Source organism: Solanum lycopersicum, chromosome 8, assembly GCF_036512215.1.
Source record: "Solanum lycopersicum chromosome 8, SLM_r2.1".
NCBI lineage: Eukaryota > Viridiplantae > Streptophyta > Magnoliopsida > Solanales > Solanaceae > Solanum > Solanum lycopersicum.
The window spans coordinates 66,887,218-66,904,388 of record NC_090807.1 but is presented as its reverse complement, the minus strand read 5'-3'; the positions used below and the strand labels follow the sequence as shown (position 1 = coordinate 66,904,388).

Here is a 17,171-nt window from a genome sequence, read left to right as displayed (position 1 = left end):
AAAAATAAATTGTATTTAGCAAAAATAAAAATAAAATTTGTACAAGTATGTATGTACGGTGTCAATCGTAGAGGATTTCTGCCTTCAATTTATCTACAAATACTCACACGTCAGCAATCCAGTGGACCCCAACAGTCAGTTTTCTTTTTCTTTTTTAATAAGTAATAAAGTTGTAATTGCCCGAAGCCTGAAAAAGCGGCAACTGTGTAATACACACTCTAACCACCTTTCTCCTCTCCTTTCTCATTTCTTCGCCGCCGTGAACCGCCGTGAAACCACCGCTTCTCATTTCTTCATTATCATCAATAAACAAAAACATATACGGTGTTTCTCAGGTTCTGGAGATCCATTCGTGTTAGAAACTACGTAAAAAACGATCAATTTTATTAATTTTTCTGGAAACCAAAAAAAAAGAAAAAGCAAAGGCGGTAGTACGAGTACGATTCAGGGATGAATTGGAGATTTTTATGAAGGAAGACACTTTATATGCAGTGTGAACAAACTGCGCGAACGTAAAAAAAAATAAAAATACAGAGTGCGGGAAAAGGTGATTATTGTGACGAGTTTTGTTTCCGGAATCTGAATGATCTTTGAGGAGGATACTGATCTATTTGTTTGATTGAGATAAATTTTAGAAAATTCGAAAAATTTGAATTTCTGTGTGTTTTACCAGAGGTGACGGTGAAGTTTTCAACGATTTTAACTACTTCCGGGTTCAAATCTGTGTTTAATTGAGATTCTGTGTTTTTTATCGATAGAGATATCGTGTTTTGTTGTCGGTGCTCTGTTTTGTGATTTCGAAGTTTGTTTTGAGTATAAGCAATGGAACAGAAGAATATGTTGTTGTCAGCGTTGGGTGTGGGAATAGGTGTTGGTGTTGGTGTTGGAATTGGATTGGCTTCAGGGCAGACGGTTAGTAGATGGGCTAGTGGCTCCGCTGCGAATGTTATTACGCCATTGATTATGGAGCAAGAGATGCTTAATCTCATAGCCAATGGCAAGGATAGTAAAGTCACTTTTGATGAGTTTCCATACTACCTAAGGTAAATCACGAAGCCTTTCTGCTATACTCTGTTTCATTTAATGTTTCAATATCTTAGAAATATACGTAGATTCCGTTCTGGTTTTGAGGAGTTATGGCGTTTAAAATTTAGAGAAGATTTTTGAAAAGTTTTAGTAATTGCTGACATTTACGTCTGAAAGCAACTTACTGATTTTGAAAATTATATGACATATGACAGCGAGCAAACGAGGGTGTTGCTGACAAGTGCGTCTTTTGTTCATTTGACAAATGCCGATTTTGCTAAGCATACTCGCAACCTCTCCCCTGCTAGTCGAACAATTTTGCTGTCAGGGCCTGCTGGTTAGTCTTTGCATACAATATATTGGATTTGGTTTGAGTTTTCTGTTTGTTACTTGCCCATTAGTTTCTCTATGTTTCGCATTTTCCAGAACTTTATCAACAAATGCTCGCCAAGGCATTGGCTCATTACTTTAATGCCAAGTTGTTGCTACTGGATGTAACTGATTTTTCACTGAAGGTATGTGAATAAAGAGCTTAGATTCACCTTTCCTTCTCCATATCTGAATATTCTGATGGCCATTCCTCTACAGATGCAAAGCAAATATGGAGGAACATGCAAAGAATATGTAAGTCAAAAGTCTACATCTTCTCACTTGTCCTATGGCCCAACTTTCCTCTAGAACATGTCAAACTTTTTTGCAGAATCTGTTTTTCTGAAATAAAGATATTGATAAAGTATGTATTTATTGTTGATAACTTCGATTATTGCAGTCTTTTAAAAGGTCTATATCGGAGACAACATTAGGGCGAATGTCTGGAATGTTTGGATCCCTTTCCATGCTTCAGTCTAAGGAGGAAAACAAAGGTATGAACTAAATCACCCACAGAGAGAAACATACCAAGTCCCTATGACCTGGGAGTAAAGTGCAATGAAGATACAAAAAACTAGATTATAAGTTCTCCTTTTCTTCATTTCTCACCCAAAACAACAAGTCTCTTGAGAAGCTAAGATTCTGTGCAGTGGTGATGCAAAATAAACTAAGATAACAAAATTTTCATTAACGAATTTTGATCACTTCGTGGTTTCACCCTGTAAAGCTTCTTCTTTATTCAAACAAGTCTGAAGTAAGTTATGTAAATTGTAGAACAACATAGGGTATTTGAAGAAAAATATGAAGAGTTGAATGATGCTTTTGACCGCATGTCCAAGTGGATTGAGAATTTCAACTTTTGAGTATTGTTAACTTTGTTGACATTGAAACTTCCAGTTTTTGATTGGTGATTTTCATTGTGAGGTTTTGCAACTTGATGCTCCAAACTGTATGTTTTATTTTCTTGTTTTTGTCACAAATGTATGTAATTATGTTGCTGCAGGATCATTGCGTAGGCAAAGCAGTGGAGTGGATATTGGATCGAAGTATGAAATAAGTTTTCTCTTATCCTCTGAATATGTTACTCACTTATTTGTCTTCTTTTTTTCCTTGGTCATGTTTCTGATTCTTGTTGTTTGATATGTTTGCAGAGATGGATCTTTTATAACTACAAATTTGCGGAGGAACGCATCTGCCTCAGCCAATTTGAATGATATAAGTTCATATGGCTCATCAGGGAATCTAGGTTTTGACTTGCATCAACTATGATATTGCTATTCTTGAATCTTTACTGAATTAGTTTAACTGCCTTGGATCTTTGAATTGTTGCCTAAGCATTATGTCATAGTGTTATACCCAGCAAATGTTTCATCATATGTACTACTAGGTTGTCCTCCTCCTTTTTCTATTTCCCTTTTTCTGGTATGTGTGTGTGTCGTGTGTTGTGGTGGTGGTGGGGAACAACTCTCTTCTCAATGCTGGCTTGAATCATCTATTTTTTTGTTTAAATGGTGAAATCCGAGGATTCAAATTTTGTTAGGTTCAAATTATAAGACAATGAACAATTCTGTATTTTTCTCTTCATTTACACATGAGAGATTCTTTTTAAGAACTCTGAAGTATGTATCTCTTACCTAGTAACTAGGCAGAGATGCTACCTGGATTGTCAGATGGGATCAATCAGTGTCTGAATGTGCTTCATTATTTTCCTTTGAGGGTCTGCCTAGACTGGACTAATTACCACCTGATAGACAGAAATGTGGTCTTTCATGAAAGAGTTCGTAGGATTTTCTTTTTAACATAGAATTTATAGATTCTGATTAAGCTTCAAATTGTGTATTTTTCTCTTCTCTGTCACAGCTCCACTTATGCGCAACAGTAGCTGGGCTTTTGACGAGAAGCTTCTTATACAGACCTTGTACAAGGTATTCATTTGGGTTCTATATATCCCAAAATATTCGCTTATAATCAACTCTGAATGATCAAGTATAGAATGGCCATTATAGTCATTGCCTGATCTTTCTCTAATATATTCGTCGAACTAAAATTGCTGATTCTACTTACAGATTATTGTCAGAGTATCAAAAACCAGTCCGATGGTTCTGTATCTCAGGGATGTCGAGAAGTTCTTTTGCAGGTCGGAAAAGATATACGTGTTGTTCCAGAAAATGCTGAAGAAATTGTCTGGGGCTGTACTGATCCTTGGTTCAAGAATTGTGGACCCTGGAAATGATTATAGGGAAATAGATGAAAGGCTTTCTTCAGTATTTCCCTATAACCTTGAAATCAAACCCCCAGAAGAGGAAACTCATCTTGTTAGTTGGAAGACTCAACTAGAAGAGGATATGAAGATGATCCAGTTTCAGGACAACAGAAATCACATAATGGAAGTACTTTCTGCTAATGATATTGAATGTGAAGATCTAGGTTCAATTTGTATGTCGGACACCATGGTCCTAAGTAACTATATAGAAGAAATTGTAGTATCTGCAATCTCGTACCATCTGATGTGTACGAAGGACCCTGAATACAGAAATGGGAAGCTTGTTATTTCATCTTCAAGGTCCTTGTCTATTTTTTCTCCCTTTTGTATGATGATATGTGTAATACTTGCTGAATTCTGCTCTTTAAATCCACAGCTTGTCCCATGGATTGGACGTATTTCAGGAAGGAAAATCTGCTCGGAAGGATAGCATAAAGCTCGAAGCACAAGCTGAAACATCGAAGGTAGGATAATTTAAATTCAGTTTGAGAAGGTCAACGTAATTTGGAATACTTCTTCAGCTTTTTTAAGTTCATTTCATTTGTTATAGGATGCTCAGGGCCGAGAAATTAGTATTACAAAACCTGAAGTCAAAACTGAAGGTGTCCTCCCAGAGAACAAAGGTGAAGCTGAAGCTCCGGCTCCCCCCGTCATAGATGGGAACATTACAACCCCAGCCCCCAAAACTCCTGTGAGTTGCCATTCTGATTGTTCCAACTGTCAGAAGATAAAAGAAGAAACTATATATTGAAAAATGAATGATTTGATGAATACATGGTTGACCTATTACTATGTGTTAAATACAAAACATACCTGATATTTTTCAATGTGGGATTGCTGATTAAAACTTTACCCTGCTAACATGCTAATGTTCTAACCATGACTCTTACAAGCTGAGCAGATTATCTGTTATACATCTAAGTGCTTCAAGTTGCTGTGATTTACTTTTCCTCTTCATTTTCCTAAATTTACTGTAATGTGGGAGCACAATCCCTTGTTCCTCTTATCACACCATTCCAATTGAAGATTGCTTTATGTGATGGTACCAGGAAGCTCCTCCTGACAATGAATTCGAGAAGCGTATAAGACCTGAAGTTATACCAGCAAATGAAATTGGTGTGACATTTGCTGATATTGGTGCCTTGGATGAACTCAAAGAATCTCTTCAGGAGTTGGTGATGTTGCCCCTGAGGAGACCGGACCTATTCAAAGGTGGCCTTTTGAAGCCATGCAGGGGAATACTGCTCTTTGGACCTCCTGGCACAGGGAAGACTATGTTGGCGAAGGCCATCGCAAGAGAAGCTGGAGCAAGTTTCATCAATGTGTCCATGTCCACAATTACTTCAAAATGGTTTGGAGAAGATGAGAAAAATGTCCGCGCCTTGTTCACTCTTGCAGCTAAGGTCTCTCCCACTATTATCTTTGTGGATGAGGTTGATAGCATGCTTGGTCAGAGATCAAGAGCCGGGGAGCATGAAGCTATGCGGAAAATAAAGAATGAGTTCATGACTCATTGGGATGGGTTACTAACAAAATCAGGTGAAAAAATTCTTGTTCTTGCTGCTACCAATAGGCCATTTGACCTTGATGAAGCAATCATTAGGCGTTTTGAGAGAAGGTAATATCTGATCTGCAACTGATGAATTGTAATTTTTCTTCCTAAACTTTTAGTATGATGATTATCAGCCTATGGGAAGTCCTTCCATTGGCATGTAATAAAATAGTTGAGCTTCGTTAAGAACAGGAATCACATCGCTGCAATATATTCCAGTAGTAAATGAAGGATATATATCTCCTAGATTATTATGAACGTTTAAAGAGTACTTCTAGTATTAAAGTACCACTACATTCTGTTTCTATTATTGATGTGGAATATTAACGATCCCCTATCTTCAATACAGAATTATGGTTGGTTTACCATCAGTAGAGAACAGGGAAATGATCATGAAAACTCTATTGGCCAAGGAGAGAGTTGATGATGGAATGGACTTCAAGGAGCTGGCGACAATGACTGAAGGTTACTCTGGAAGCGATCTCAAGGTTTGTTTATCTTGATTCTAGTTTTCACATTCCTTAAATTCCACCTACTAACCAATATCTGGCAATGCTTGGGGACAGAATCTGTGCACTACTGCTGCATACCGGCCTGTTAGAGAGTTAATACAGCAAGAAAGACTGAAAGACTTGGTATGTGAAATATCCTTCCTTGCCAATTTGTATTACTAAGAGATATTTGCTTGTTCATCCCTTTACTGTTGTACTCCCTCCTATTAATAAGCTTCAACTTCTGCAGGATAAGAAGCGCAGAGCTGAGGAAGTTAAGAAAGGTGGAGTTGCTCCATCTACAGATGTGGATAAGGAGGATAAGGTGATCACTATCCGGCCTTTGAATATGGCAGACTTTAAAGAAGCCAAAAATCAGGTTAGAAGAGTTTCTTTATATACCTAATTAAGAACACGATGTCTCGCGATCAGTTCACTTGTTACTGCAACTTCTCAGGACAATCTCCGGACAGTACCGTAGCACATTTTGAAATTTTTTCCTTTCCGGTAACAGGTTGCAGCCAGCTTTGCAGCTGGAGGAGCAATAATGAGTGAGCTAAAACAATGGAATGAGTCATATGGGGAAGGAGGATCAAGGAAAAAGGAGCAATTGTCTTATTTTCTGTAGGATAGTTAAATCTCATGTTCCTGCACCCTGCTCGACCTACCATACAGTTTACGTCTTCACAAAATACAAGATGTTAACCAAAGAAAGTAGTAGTTGTTAAGGGGTGATAAGTAGTACTTGTCACGTTCATTAGAGTACCTAATGTGTGTGCTGGCTGGTAGTAACCGAGTCTTGCTGACCTGTTTGCCTCTAGGTTTCATTGTAGTTTTATGTTGTAGGTTGGAAATCGTTGTTCTGTTGTTGTTTCTGTAATATTAAGATTGTACACGTCTGAATGATGTACTATATTGGTTGTTTCCTGTTTAACACCAAAGGAAAAGGAAGTAGAAGAGACCTGAGAGTTGTTTCTTCTTCCACCTTCTTTGCAAGTGCTAAAGAGGAAGACAACCGCTTCTACTTCTTTCTCTCGAAAAATTAGCACTGATGTGTGTTGAAGGAATTTTTTAGATGAAAATACCATATGTATTTCTGCAATTATTTCCATGTACTATTTTTACATCTTACAATACCATAAGTAGACGCTGCAAGCTTTTGCCATCAATGGCATGAAGCACTGCCATTAATATATCTCAACTTCTCAGCACAAATATATCTCAGATCAATAGCTGATATTAACACATAAAAAGGGTAACATGAAAACTAATATCCCTTTCTTGGTAAAAAAGAAATCAATTCCAGGAGAAAGTAACAATAATTGTCACAGCGAAGTCTTTTATCAACTTTTAAGATATTTCAGTTCCTCAAAATACAGCCATTTGGATTTTAGCTTCAGTTTGGCTACCTAAACCATCTTAGCATGTGTAAAGAACATCACACAAACATCTTTATAACTTATCCTACCTCTATCAATTTCACAGACAAGAGACGACGATAAATAACAAAAGCAACATAGAGGAAAGCCAAATAATCAAACATTTAAAAGAGTATTTCCATGTCATATTCATATCATTAATACATCAACTTCATTTCCACCATTTTAAACACAAAACCGTGGAACCTAAAACAAACTTCCACCATCTTGTATCAAAATTCACAAAGAACAACCAAAAAGATGCATCTACAATAACACAACAGACACCCTCCCTCCTCTTCTTTTCCTCGTCCCAACATAGTGCGTATCTAATCTTTCTTCTTATCTTTCAGTGGCCCTCGAGGAATTTTACTCAATACCTTTGCATCTAAGACGGCGTACTGTTTCTTGAGTTCATGCAAGGCTTTCTCCGCAAATGCATCCACTTGATCCTCGTATTTCTCATACAGAACAGGTACTGTGTGTAGCACAACAACAACTGTACCAAGAAGTTTCAATACAGTCAATCACATGTCTCAGACATAGCATCTAAATTTAGTGAAAAAGTATTACTTACTTATGTAGAACAGGGTCAAGAAATCACAGCAACCACCCAAGATTGACGCGAGCCACAAACCACCAATGACCTGAAGAAGTTGACAAGATTATATAAGATGCAACTGCACACCCCAATTCCCAAAGTAATACCAAGAAATGAGATTTTGAAACTAAACAGTATCCTTAAATGTCAGGAGAGACTCACCAAAAGGAACATCTTCAAATCCCTTCCAGATGCAATTTCCCTCAGAACTGCCAAAGCACGGTTGATCTCATTCCTAAGAGCTGAGGCAAACTCCAAAACAGGCTTCTCAGGGATGTGAACCTCTGGAATGTGTGGAGCAGATCTATAGAAGGCAAAAAGATATATCAATCAACTATACCTCAACCCCAAACTACTCAATGTCCAATAAATAAACCCTCTAATAAAAAGTTACAGCATTTAAGTATTAACAACAAGAGTAACTTACTTGTGAATGAAAGTGCTAGCATTGCTCCACAAAAACAATCCAGCCAGAGCAATCATCAGACCATGACAGAGCAAGGTGAGCAAATGGTATTCTACTACCTCAAAGAGAACCCAGATAGCTGTTGCCCCGCCAAGAAATCCTGCAGAAATCTTCTTGTTCCTCCACAAGAACACATCAGCAGCTACACCACCAAAACAATTACACACATGAATTCTGATTCCATACAATAATCAAGTTGTTTCAGCTATATATATAACTCCTCACATATCCAATCCATTCCCATTTACCCTAGGTTCACAAATTTTGATCCACATATCCAGCAAACTTTCTTCACTTAGACTAATTATTAACCTTTTTACAACTTAAAACATCCCTACCCCAAAAAACACACTAAGATAGCCTAGACTAAGAAAAAATTGAAACAAAAAAAATCATAATCATCTCAAATATGATACTCCAATCCAATCTCATGAACAAAGTAGTACATCAATCAACCGACTAAGCCTTAATTGGAGGCGATTGGATGATTCCATTTGAACCAATAACACTCAACAAAAAGCAAAGACTTCTACACTCCCTTGAAACTAAATTATTGGACTAACATACAGATCCAGATCTAAAAACAATGAATAGGCACATAGAACTAAAAAACACACCAAAATACATTTAAAACCAAATTAAGTAGCAATCGAACTATAAAGCTTCAATCAGCTGAAAGTTACACTTCGCTAACCAGCAACACTCTCTTTCAATCTTAGTCAACGATTCATAAATCTGGGATTTTTTAGTTTACTGATTGATCAAAAAGGACTAAAACAAAAAGCTGAATAATCATTCGCAGATGTAAAGTAAATCAAACTTTAACTTCAAAAAAAAAAAATAACAGTACCAACCAGATCCTTTCTAGTTCAATTTATTATTCAACAATAAGCTGAAGTAAACAAAAAAAAAACGAAAACTCACGTTTTCCACCACCGAAGACTTTATGAACTGGACGTTCCCTACCAAAGAGCCGACGAACTTTAGACCCAAACGACGACGTTGCTGGTGCTGGTGACGTCGGTTTTTTCTTCTCATCATCGGAATCAGACGAAGACGACGCCGGTGCCGGCGACGATGAATGATTACTGAAATGAAGTTTTTCAGAAATTTTGTCCATCAGTGACTCATCATGCTCCTCTTTCTCCACTTTATGGTCGTCGTGTTCCGTCATAACTTCACAGTGAGAGAAAAACCCTAATCCTTGAAAATCGGTGAGTGTATATATATATTGTGTTTTGTAAAAAGTTGCAGAGATTCTGAGAGAGGAAAAAATGGAGAGTTGTTTGGTGCTACAATGAATCTGTAGGTGAATTTTATACATGTATGATTTTCGGTTTTAGTCCTTTGGTTATTAGTAAATATTATTTGTCACCCCTTCATCTTTTATTATTTAAAAGATAAACCCTTATTTTAACGTTGGATTTCTCGTAGAGTATAATATATAAATATGATTTTTCACTTGGTTTCAATTGATATTCATATTTTCAATTTTGGATATACACAAACAATGATTTATAGCTTGCATAAAATTAAACTATGTGTTTCATGTGGCAATTTTATAACTCACGTGCAGTATTACGTGTATTATTAGAATTTTTAAATCGTGATATGTGTGCTTAGTGTTGTATTTACCTTTATGAAGATGGTGTTCTTGTTTCATACAAGTCAAAGTTACGTATATCAAAATTAAATATGAAAAGAATACAGTAAATAATCAATTGAGCCGAATATTATGTGTTTGGTGAATTCAATTTGTTTCTTGATTTAAATATTGAACTTATAATACAAATTACAAATTCCTTAATCAAACTGATAGAACAAAACTTGTCCATAACTTAATTAATTAATCAAATGACATATTACCTTAAATCAATCGAATGCATATATCGAATAATATAAAAACAAAATACAAAAATTACATATTTTTTTTTCATTTCCTTTGTAGGTTTATAGAGACATAAGTACAATGTTACACTATTATATTTGTAGGGATCAAGATTGATATTTTTTTAATAATAGAGGGGCTAAAGACAATTTTTTCTTTTCCTTTGTGGAGAAGGGAAGAGAGATTCTAGTATATGTGAAAAGAAAGAATCTGGGCCGTTGATTTAATGGGCTTGTGGCAGCTGATTTGTTTCACTTTGAAAATGGAAGATACTAGAAGGACCAAAAATGTAAAGACAAAATTGGAGCGTGATGATACTATACAAAATTGATAATTTCGAGGCCATACTATTTTTAATGTCATTATTTTCCAACTAATACTCCCATTTAACTCATGGTTTATGAAATAAAGTCTTTTCAAATAATTAATATTCGATATTTTATTCAACTTAAATTCGTATTGAAAAATTTTATATCGAGAGTAGATCGCTTTCTGATAAAGTAGGCTTCTTTTACTGGAAGACTCAAAGTCCTCATTTCCTCCTTTTTTTTATTTAAAAAAAATAATTATTATTTAATATTAAAGATATTAATTCATTATTTTAATTTAAATAGAATGAATTTACAAGAAAAAGTAAAATGATTTTATTAAAAAATTATACATTTTTGAGACTTGAATCTTAAATTTTTAATAGGTTATTTCATCTTCATCTATCAAGAAACTTCGAAATGGATTATAACTTTAATTTATTCCTATAGTAAAATAAAAAAATCTCAAATTTTATTAATATAAAAATAATATTTTTGATAGACGATGAATTTAATACTTAACCAAACCTCATGAAATATATCAGGACACTTAATATATATACAATCGAGAATTAAATATAATACATTCTAGAAGTAATTTGCTTTCTTAACGGAGGAGGTCAAACCATGAACTAGTACTCATTTAATTCATAGTTTATATTATAAGCAATTTACGTGCAGATCAACTAAGGCACTATAGAACAATTAACATGAAATTTCATTAGAATATAAGATAGTGGAAAACCAATATACTTAATTTATAGAAAATTTAAAGTTTATATAATACAAAATCTTTAAATTCACAAAAAGAATGATCATGCGTGATTTTTTTATTTTTTGAAAATGATTTTTTTATTTGAAAATGAATAAGACAAGTTGAATTGAATTATATATCAATAATATATATATACATATTCTTTTATTATTATATCGAAGCATGAAAATATATTTAATGCTTTGTTTGGGGAACTAGAAAGATCTTTGGATCTATTTATTTTTGCATCTCTCGATTTTGATAGAAATTTCTTTATTAAATAAATGTTTAGCTTAAATTAGTCGAATTTCAAAAACACGTATATGTGTAGGTATATATGGGGAACCAATCAGGAAAAAGAAAAAATCTTATTCGTTGATGATTTATTAATAATAATTTTTCTATTCTAATTTATGAATTTTATACATAAGATTTAATCGATAAAATTATATTGAATATTTTATTACCGTAAATATAAATAACACAAATCTCTGTGTCCAAAACGACGATATAGAGGTGATAAAAAGTAGTAGCAACAGCTTGGTTATTAAGAAATTGAGAAACATTACTCAAACTGTTTTTTTTTGTTCCCACTATTTATATTTTGAGAATTAATTACAATCTCATATTATTCCCTTCATAGAATAACATTGGCAATAAATTTTGGCATGCCTCTTTAAATAAAAACAATATTATTTCATTAGTATTAACTAGGCATATTACTTATAGAGCAGTTAATAGAATGATAATGTTATTGTTTCAATAAATTTAATATTTTGAAGAATAACTATGATCAATAATAGAGATAAATTAGAAATTAAGTGGATGAATAGATGTTTATTTTAAATATAATCGATAAATAAAAACGGATGATGAATGATCATAATAAAGATAAATTAGAAATCAAGTGGATGAAATAAATATTTATTTTTAAATATAATCGATAAATAAAAATGGACAAAGAAAAATCAAACATTTTAAAAGTTATATTATATTATATCAAAGCAAAGATATATGAGTCATTAGTTTCTTTAGTTGGAGTATTACATGCTATTATTATCAAGTTGGACTATAGTTATAATATAAGAAAGATATAACATATAAATGTGTTATTTAATTTAATTTTATGTGGTTTTTATGTTTTCAATGTTGAATATGCATAAATAGTCACTTACATTTAAATACACATGTAATGCGTAACATATACATATCAATTTAAATATATCTGTCGACAAAGCGACCATATATATTTGCATGGTAATTTCCCCCAATACACTACCTATAACTTACCTAAATTTACCTTTCTTGGTAACACAATGCAATATACATTCTTTCACACTATTACTATTTATAATTTGAACATAATTCTCAATAGATAAAATAATGAAGTATTCTCTTTACCCCATTAGATCAACACTAATTACTCCTATAAATGTATAAACTCCATCAATTCTTCTTACTTCTCTTAATCCTCTTTGATGCTATTAACCAAAAAAATGGCAAAATTAGCCACAATTTTTATTTTTCTTTGCACTTTTACAACATTTTCTCGTTGCTTACCTCTATCAACAAGTTCTAGATGGATAATAGATGATAAAAATGGCCAAAGAGTTAAACTAGCTTGTGTAAATTGGGCGGCCCATTTACAAACCATGATACCAGAAGGCCTAGATCAGCAGCCCATTAGTAAAATTGTTAAGCATATATCCTTAATGGGCTTTAATTGTGTTCGTCTTACATGGGCTACTTATATGTTCACTCGATATTCAAATCTCACTGTGGCCCAATCTTTTGCTAATAATGGGCTTCATGATGCTCTTACAAGAATAGCCCAAAAGAATCCACAACTTTTGGGCCTCAGTGTTTTTGAGGCCCAAAGGGCTGTGGTTGAAGAAATGGGCCGTCATGGTATTATGTCTATTCTTGATAATCACCTTAGTAGGCCCATGTGGTGTTGTGGGAATCATGATGGGAATGGATTTTGGGGAGATGAGGATTTTCAACCTAAAGAATGGTTAAAAGGATTGGATATTGTTGCTAAAAAATACAAGGATTCACCAATGGTATGTTTTACTCTTACTTATTTTTATTGACTTTTAATATATTACGAACAATATATCCAGTGTAAGAATCTGAGGAAGGTAGATTGTATGCAAACCTGACCACAACCTAAAGAAATAAAAACATATATGTATTAAGATAGACTAGACCAATAGATGAAAGTTGACAAAGGAATACACCTCAATTTGTTTTACATATTGAACATAAGAGATTCGATAAGTAGACACGTGAGATTTTCAGTTCACAAAAAAACTAGGTTTTGTACTATAGTAGAAGTATCGATTGTTGATGTAATTTCATAGTTAGCCCTTTTCTCATATTCTTGAATCATTCCATAAAGATGTTATTGATTGTCATTTATTATTTTTATCTAGGTTATGGGCATAAGTCTACGTAACGAGCTACGTGGTCCACTTCAAAACCAAAGTGTATGGTACAAAAATGTCAAGAAAGGTGCAAAAGCAATTCATAAAGCAAACCCTAATATTCTAATAATCATATCAGGATTAAATTACGACATTGATTTTACCTTCCTGAAACGAAAGCACTTAAACTTATTAAACATAAGAAATAAAATTGTATACGAGATTCATCGCTATGCGTTTACCGAAGGACAAGCTAATTGGTTCTTAACTCAACCACTAAACAAGGTTTGTGATACAATTAAGAAAGAGATTATGGATAAATCGGGATTTTTACTCAAGGGTAAAAATGCAGCACCTTTATTTGTTAGTGAATTTGGAGCTGACCAAAAGGGAATGAACCCTTCTGGCAATTTGTTTATGGGCTGCTTGCTCACATTCTTAGTGGACTTGGATTTGGATTGGGCCGTTTGGGCCTTGCAAGGTAATTATTATACCCGACAAGGTAAACCGGGTATGGATGAACCGTTTGGGATGTTTAATAATATTTGGAATTCTCTTAGAAGTCCTCAATATCATGCAAAGTTGCAACTTATTCAACAAAAACTCCAAGGTAAATGGTCTCTTACACTTCTAACGTATTCGTTATAACAGATAACTTGTCTAATGTAATCACATTTTACGTTAGTATCTTTTAAGTGACCTGATTGTATATAAATAGTTTACGTGTTGTCTAATCCCTGCATTATGTTAATTTAACACCTCTTTTCTTTCTTTTTGAATGTTTTAGATCCAAAATCAAAGAAACCAAAATACTACTGGTTATTTCATCCACAAAGTGGCAAGTGTTTGAATGTTGCAACCAACAATGTAGTAGAAGCAAGTAGTTGCATCGGAGGTAGCCGGTGGATCTATCACGGAGACGGCACGTCGATCCGATTAACCGGAACTTCTTCATGTTTAACAACATCAAAAGAGGGCATGCCTTTGACACTTTCAAAAGATTGCACTAATAATGAAAAAGGTAGATGGAAACTTGCTTCAAATTATCAACTTTCAAATGTTGATGAGAATGGAAAAGAGTTGTGTTTGGATTTTGACACTAATTCTTCTTTTAACAAAGTTTTGGTTAGGAAATGCGTTGGATTAGATGGAAAAAGTATTGATAATCCTCAATCTCAATGGTTCAAGCTTGTCTCAACTAATGTTTACTAGGAAGTGTTCTTTCGCTTTAACAATAGTTATTTACTATTGATTTCACAGGTATAATATTATTATACTATTCTTTAAATATATTAAATTTAATGTTTAGAGAATGCTACTAGATATTGACTAACATTTAAAAGTAAGGATAAAATTGATATAAAAGGATAGATTATCTCTTGTTTTTTCCAATACGAACATTTATTTTTCATACAGTGAACAAGTAAAGATGGACATATGAGACAAATAATACTTTTTTTAATGAAAATCTTTATAAGTACATTAAAATTTAGGTTTATATGGTATTTAATGTTTGATATTCATATTAATAGAATACGATTAAATTGAAAATTGCATTAGAAAATTTTGGAGTGAAGCATCTTAAACAAAGGCGATTCTTTTACAAGCTTTTTGATTCTTTGAGTAGTACACTTAACATTTATTTTATTTTATTTTGCTTGATATTTATGTTCTTAGATGTTTTTATAACATGGCCCGCTAGTCGGAATTTTTTCTGTTTGATGTACAAGACTTGCAAAGCAAAAAAATTCTTTCTTTCGTTTTATTTTATTTATCATTCTTTATTCGACATGAAATTTATCAAAAAAAAAAAAATTAAATTTTGTTGATCTTAAATAAAAAAATATATTTTAAATCTTATATTTTAAGCATGTTATATGGATACTTCATACTTCGAATTAAAAAGTTTCTAAAATATAAAAAAGATTTTTTTTTAAATGGACTAAAATTAGGAACAAACAAATTTAAATGAAAGTGAGTATGACAATATACTTGGTAGATCTCAAAATTAATAAAGGAGTTAAAAGAAGACAAATAATGAGAGAATAAGTTGGTAAAAAGAAATAAAGTTGAGATTTTCTTCGTCATTTTCTTATTGTGGAGCCCTTAAAAGTAATTTATGAAACTCCTTTTTATGTTTGGTGATGTTAGAAAAATTAGGTAGAAAATTGGAACCCTAATACATATTCCAATTCTGATGAGCCGTTTATAAATATTTGATTATAAATTTAATTATTAATATAATGTTTATTAACTACAAATGATGTATTATAGTAAATATTTGAGTGTAAATCTAATTATTATTATGATGGTGATGTTAATCAATTATAGATGATGTATTATAACTATGTAAATTTAATTTAAATTTTAAAATTATCAAAATTAACTTAAAACGTGATAGCTATTTTAAAACAGAAACAAATATACGAATGTTAATTGTTAAATGGGTCGAAGAATTAAGTCCCCCTTGTTTTCAGGGACAATTCTTCTTTAATCATTAGTAAATATTTGTGGTTTATATAATTATTACACATTTAAATTAAGGTTTTTGTCAATTATCTTCTAGTTAAAGTAAGATTATAATTAGAAGGGGAATAAACCACGTATTATAATTATTTATAATATACTATAACCAGTTAAGATAGTATATAACTATTTCAAGCTAAAAATTAACACAACCATACACAACTATTTAGTGTGTAACAGTTTATAAGTCTATTTTTTTAAAATAATTTAAGATATGTGATATTTAAAGTTATATATGTCTGATAGAAGATGAAATTTCGATTATATTTGTATGTTTAACGACATGTGGCTAAATATAGTTTGTTTGCGTGAAGTTTACACACATTAGTGAAGATGAACTATTTTTACATGAACTTAGAGGTAGAAATAACTTTTAAGACACATAACACAAGCCTAATTTATAACTTGTGATGTGCCCCTGAATCTTTTACCAACTTTATATTGTAAAAATAAATTTTGATTCACTATGCTAGTGTATAGCGCTTGATATCACTGAAGAATGTGGTGCAGTGAATGAGATTATATTTCTTCTTATCAGAAATTTGAACCCTATGTATGAAAAGTCTTCTCGACAGAATATATTTCTCTTCGAATGAGACTTTACTTGACATTACTCCAAAATAGTTAAAGTATTAATAAAACTATCAATCATCACGTGAAAAATAAAAAAAAAATAAATTGGGAACTTGGTAAATAGGCTCACTTTGGAAAATGGATGTGATGTAAGACCTTTTTGACTATGCTTTTTGCACAATTTGTTCACTTTAGTTGCAAAGTCTGACTTGCGTAAGATGTAGGATAAATAAATAGCCTCAATATTAATTAACATATCATGATTTAAATTGTGATATCTCAATCAATTTCATTATTTTTTTAGGGATTTAAATTCAAAATATTAAGATTATAAGTATTAGTAGAAACATCTAAGTAATCTCCTCTTATTTAAAATAACTCGTTTTTAAAATAGAAAAGTTATTCGTTGAAGTTTTAGTCAAAATATAGCTCAAATACTTATGGCAGGTCCTTTTGAAAGTGGTAGGTACTAGTAAAGATGTTATGTCAATAAATCACCTGAACGACGTT

The 17,171-nt window shown here is 32.7% G+C and overlaps 3 protein-coding genes across 5 annotated transcripts; 2 read left to right on the top strand and 1 right to left on the bottom strand.

The window, feature by feature from the left end:
* The first annotated feature begins 185 nt into the window (after positions 1–185).
* LOC101244308 (uncharacterized) lies at positions 186–6,803 on the top strand. The gene is made up of 16 exons (XM_004245511.5): positions 186–1,043; positions 1,242–1,363; positions 1,453–1,541; positions 1,615–1,650; positions 1,796–1,889; positions 2,399–2,441; positions 2,547–2,641; positions 3,256–3,320; positions 3,462–3,958; positions 4,035–4,122; positions 4,209–4,349; positions 4,708–5,276; positions 5,560–5,698; positions 5,777–5,845; positions 5,952–6,080; positions 6,216–6,803. Exons 1-16 carry the CDS (start codon positions 823–825, stop codon positions 6,327–6,329), a joined length of 2,511 nt encoding a protein of 836 aa, XP_004245559.1. The 5' UTR covers positions 186–822; the 3' UTR covers positions 6,330–6,803.
* Positions 6,804–7,218: 415 nt separating this feature from the next.
* LOC101244605 (reticulon-like protein B4) lies at positions 7,219–9,509 on the bottom strand. The gene is made up of 5 exons (XM_004245512.5): positions 9,111–9,509; positions 8,148–8,328; positions 7,883–8,024; positions 7,697–7,766; positions 7,219–7,618 (listed from the first exon to the last, which is right to left on the bottom strand). The coding sequence occupies exons 1-5, from the start codon at positions 9,358–9,360 to the stop codon at positions 7,449–7,451; spliced, it is 813 nt and encodes a 270-aa protein (XP_004245560.1). The 5' UTR covers positions 9,361–9,509; the 3' UTR covers positions 7,219–7,448.
* A 3,017-nt stretch (positions 9,510–12,526) lies between these two features.
* LOC101257885 (glycosyl hydrolase 5 family protein-like) lies at positions 12,527–14,956 on the top strand. Of its 3 annotated transcripts, none has more exons than XM_069288641.1 (4): positions 12,527–13,199; positions 13,572–14,172; positions 14,350–14,583; positions 14,693–14,956. In XM_069288641.1, exons 1-4 carry the CDS (start codon positions 12,615–12,617, stop codon positions 14,707–14,709), a joined length of 1,437 nt encoding a protein of 478 aa, XP_069144742.1. In that variant the 5' UTR covers positions 12,527–12,614; the 3' UTR covers positions 14,710–14,956. The 3 variants fall into 3 exon arrangements, with proteins under 3 accessions (XP_069144742.1, XP_010325669.1, XP_019070758.1); XM_010327367.4 differs by having other exon boundaries at positions 14,683–14,956; XM_019215213.3 differs by having other exon boundaries at positions 14,350–14,956.
* The last annotated feature ends 2,215 nt before the right edge of the window (positions 14,957–17,171 follow it).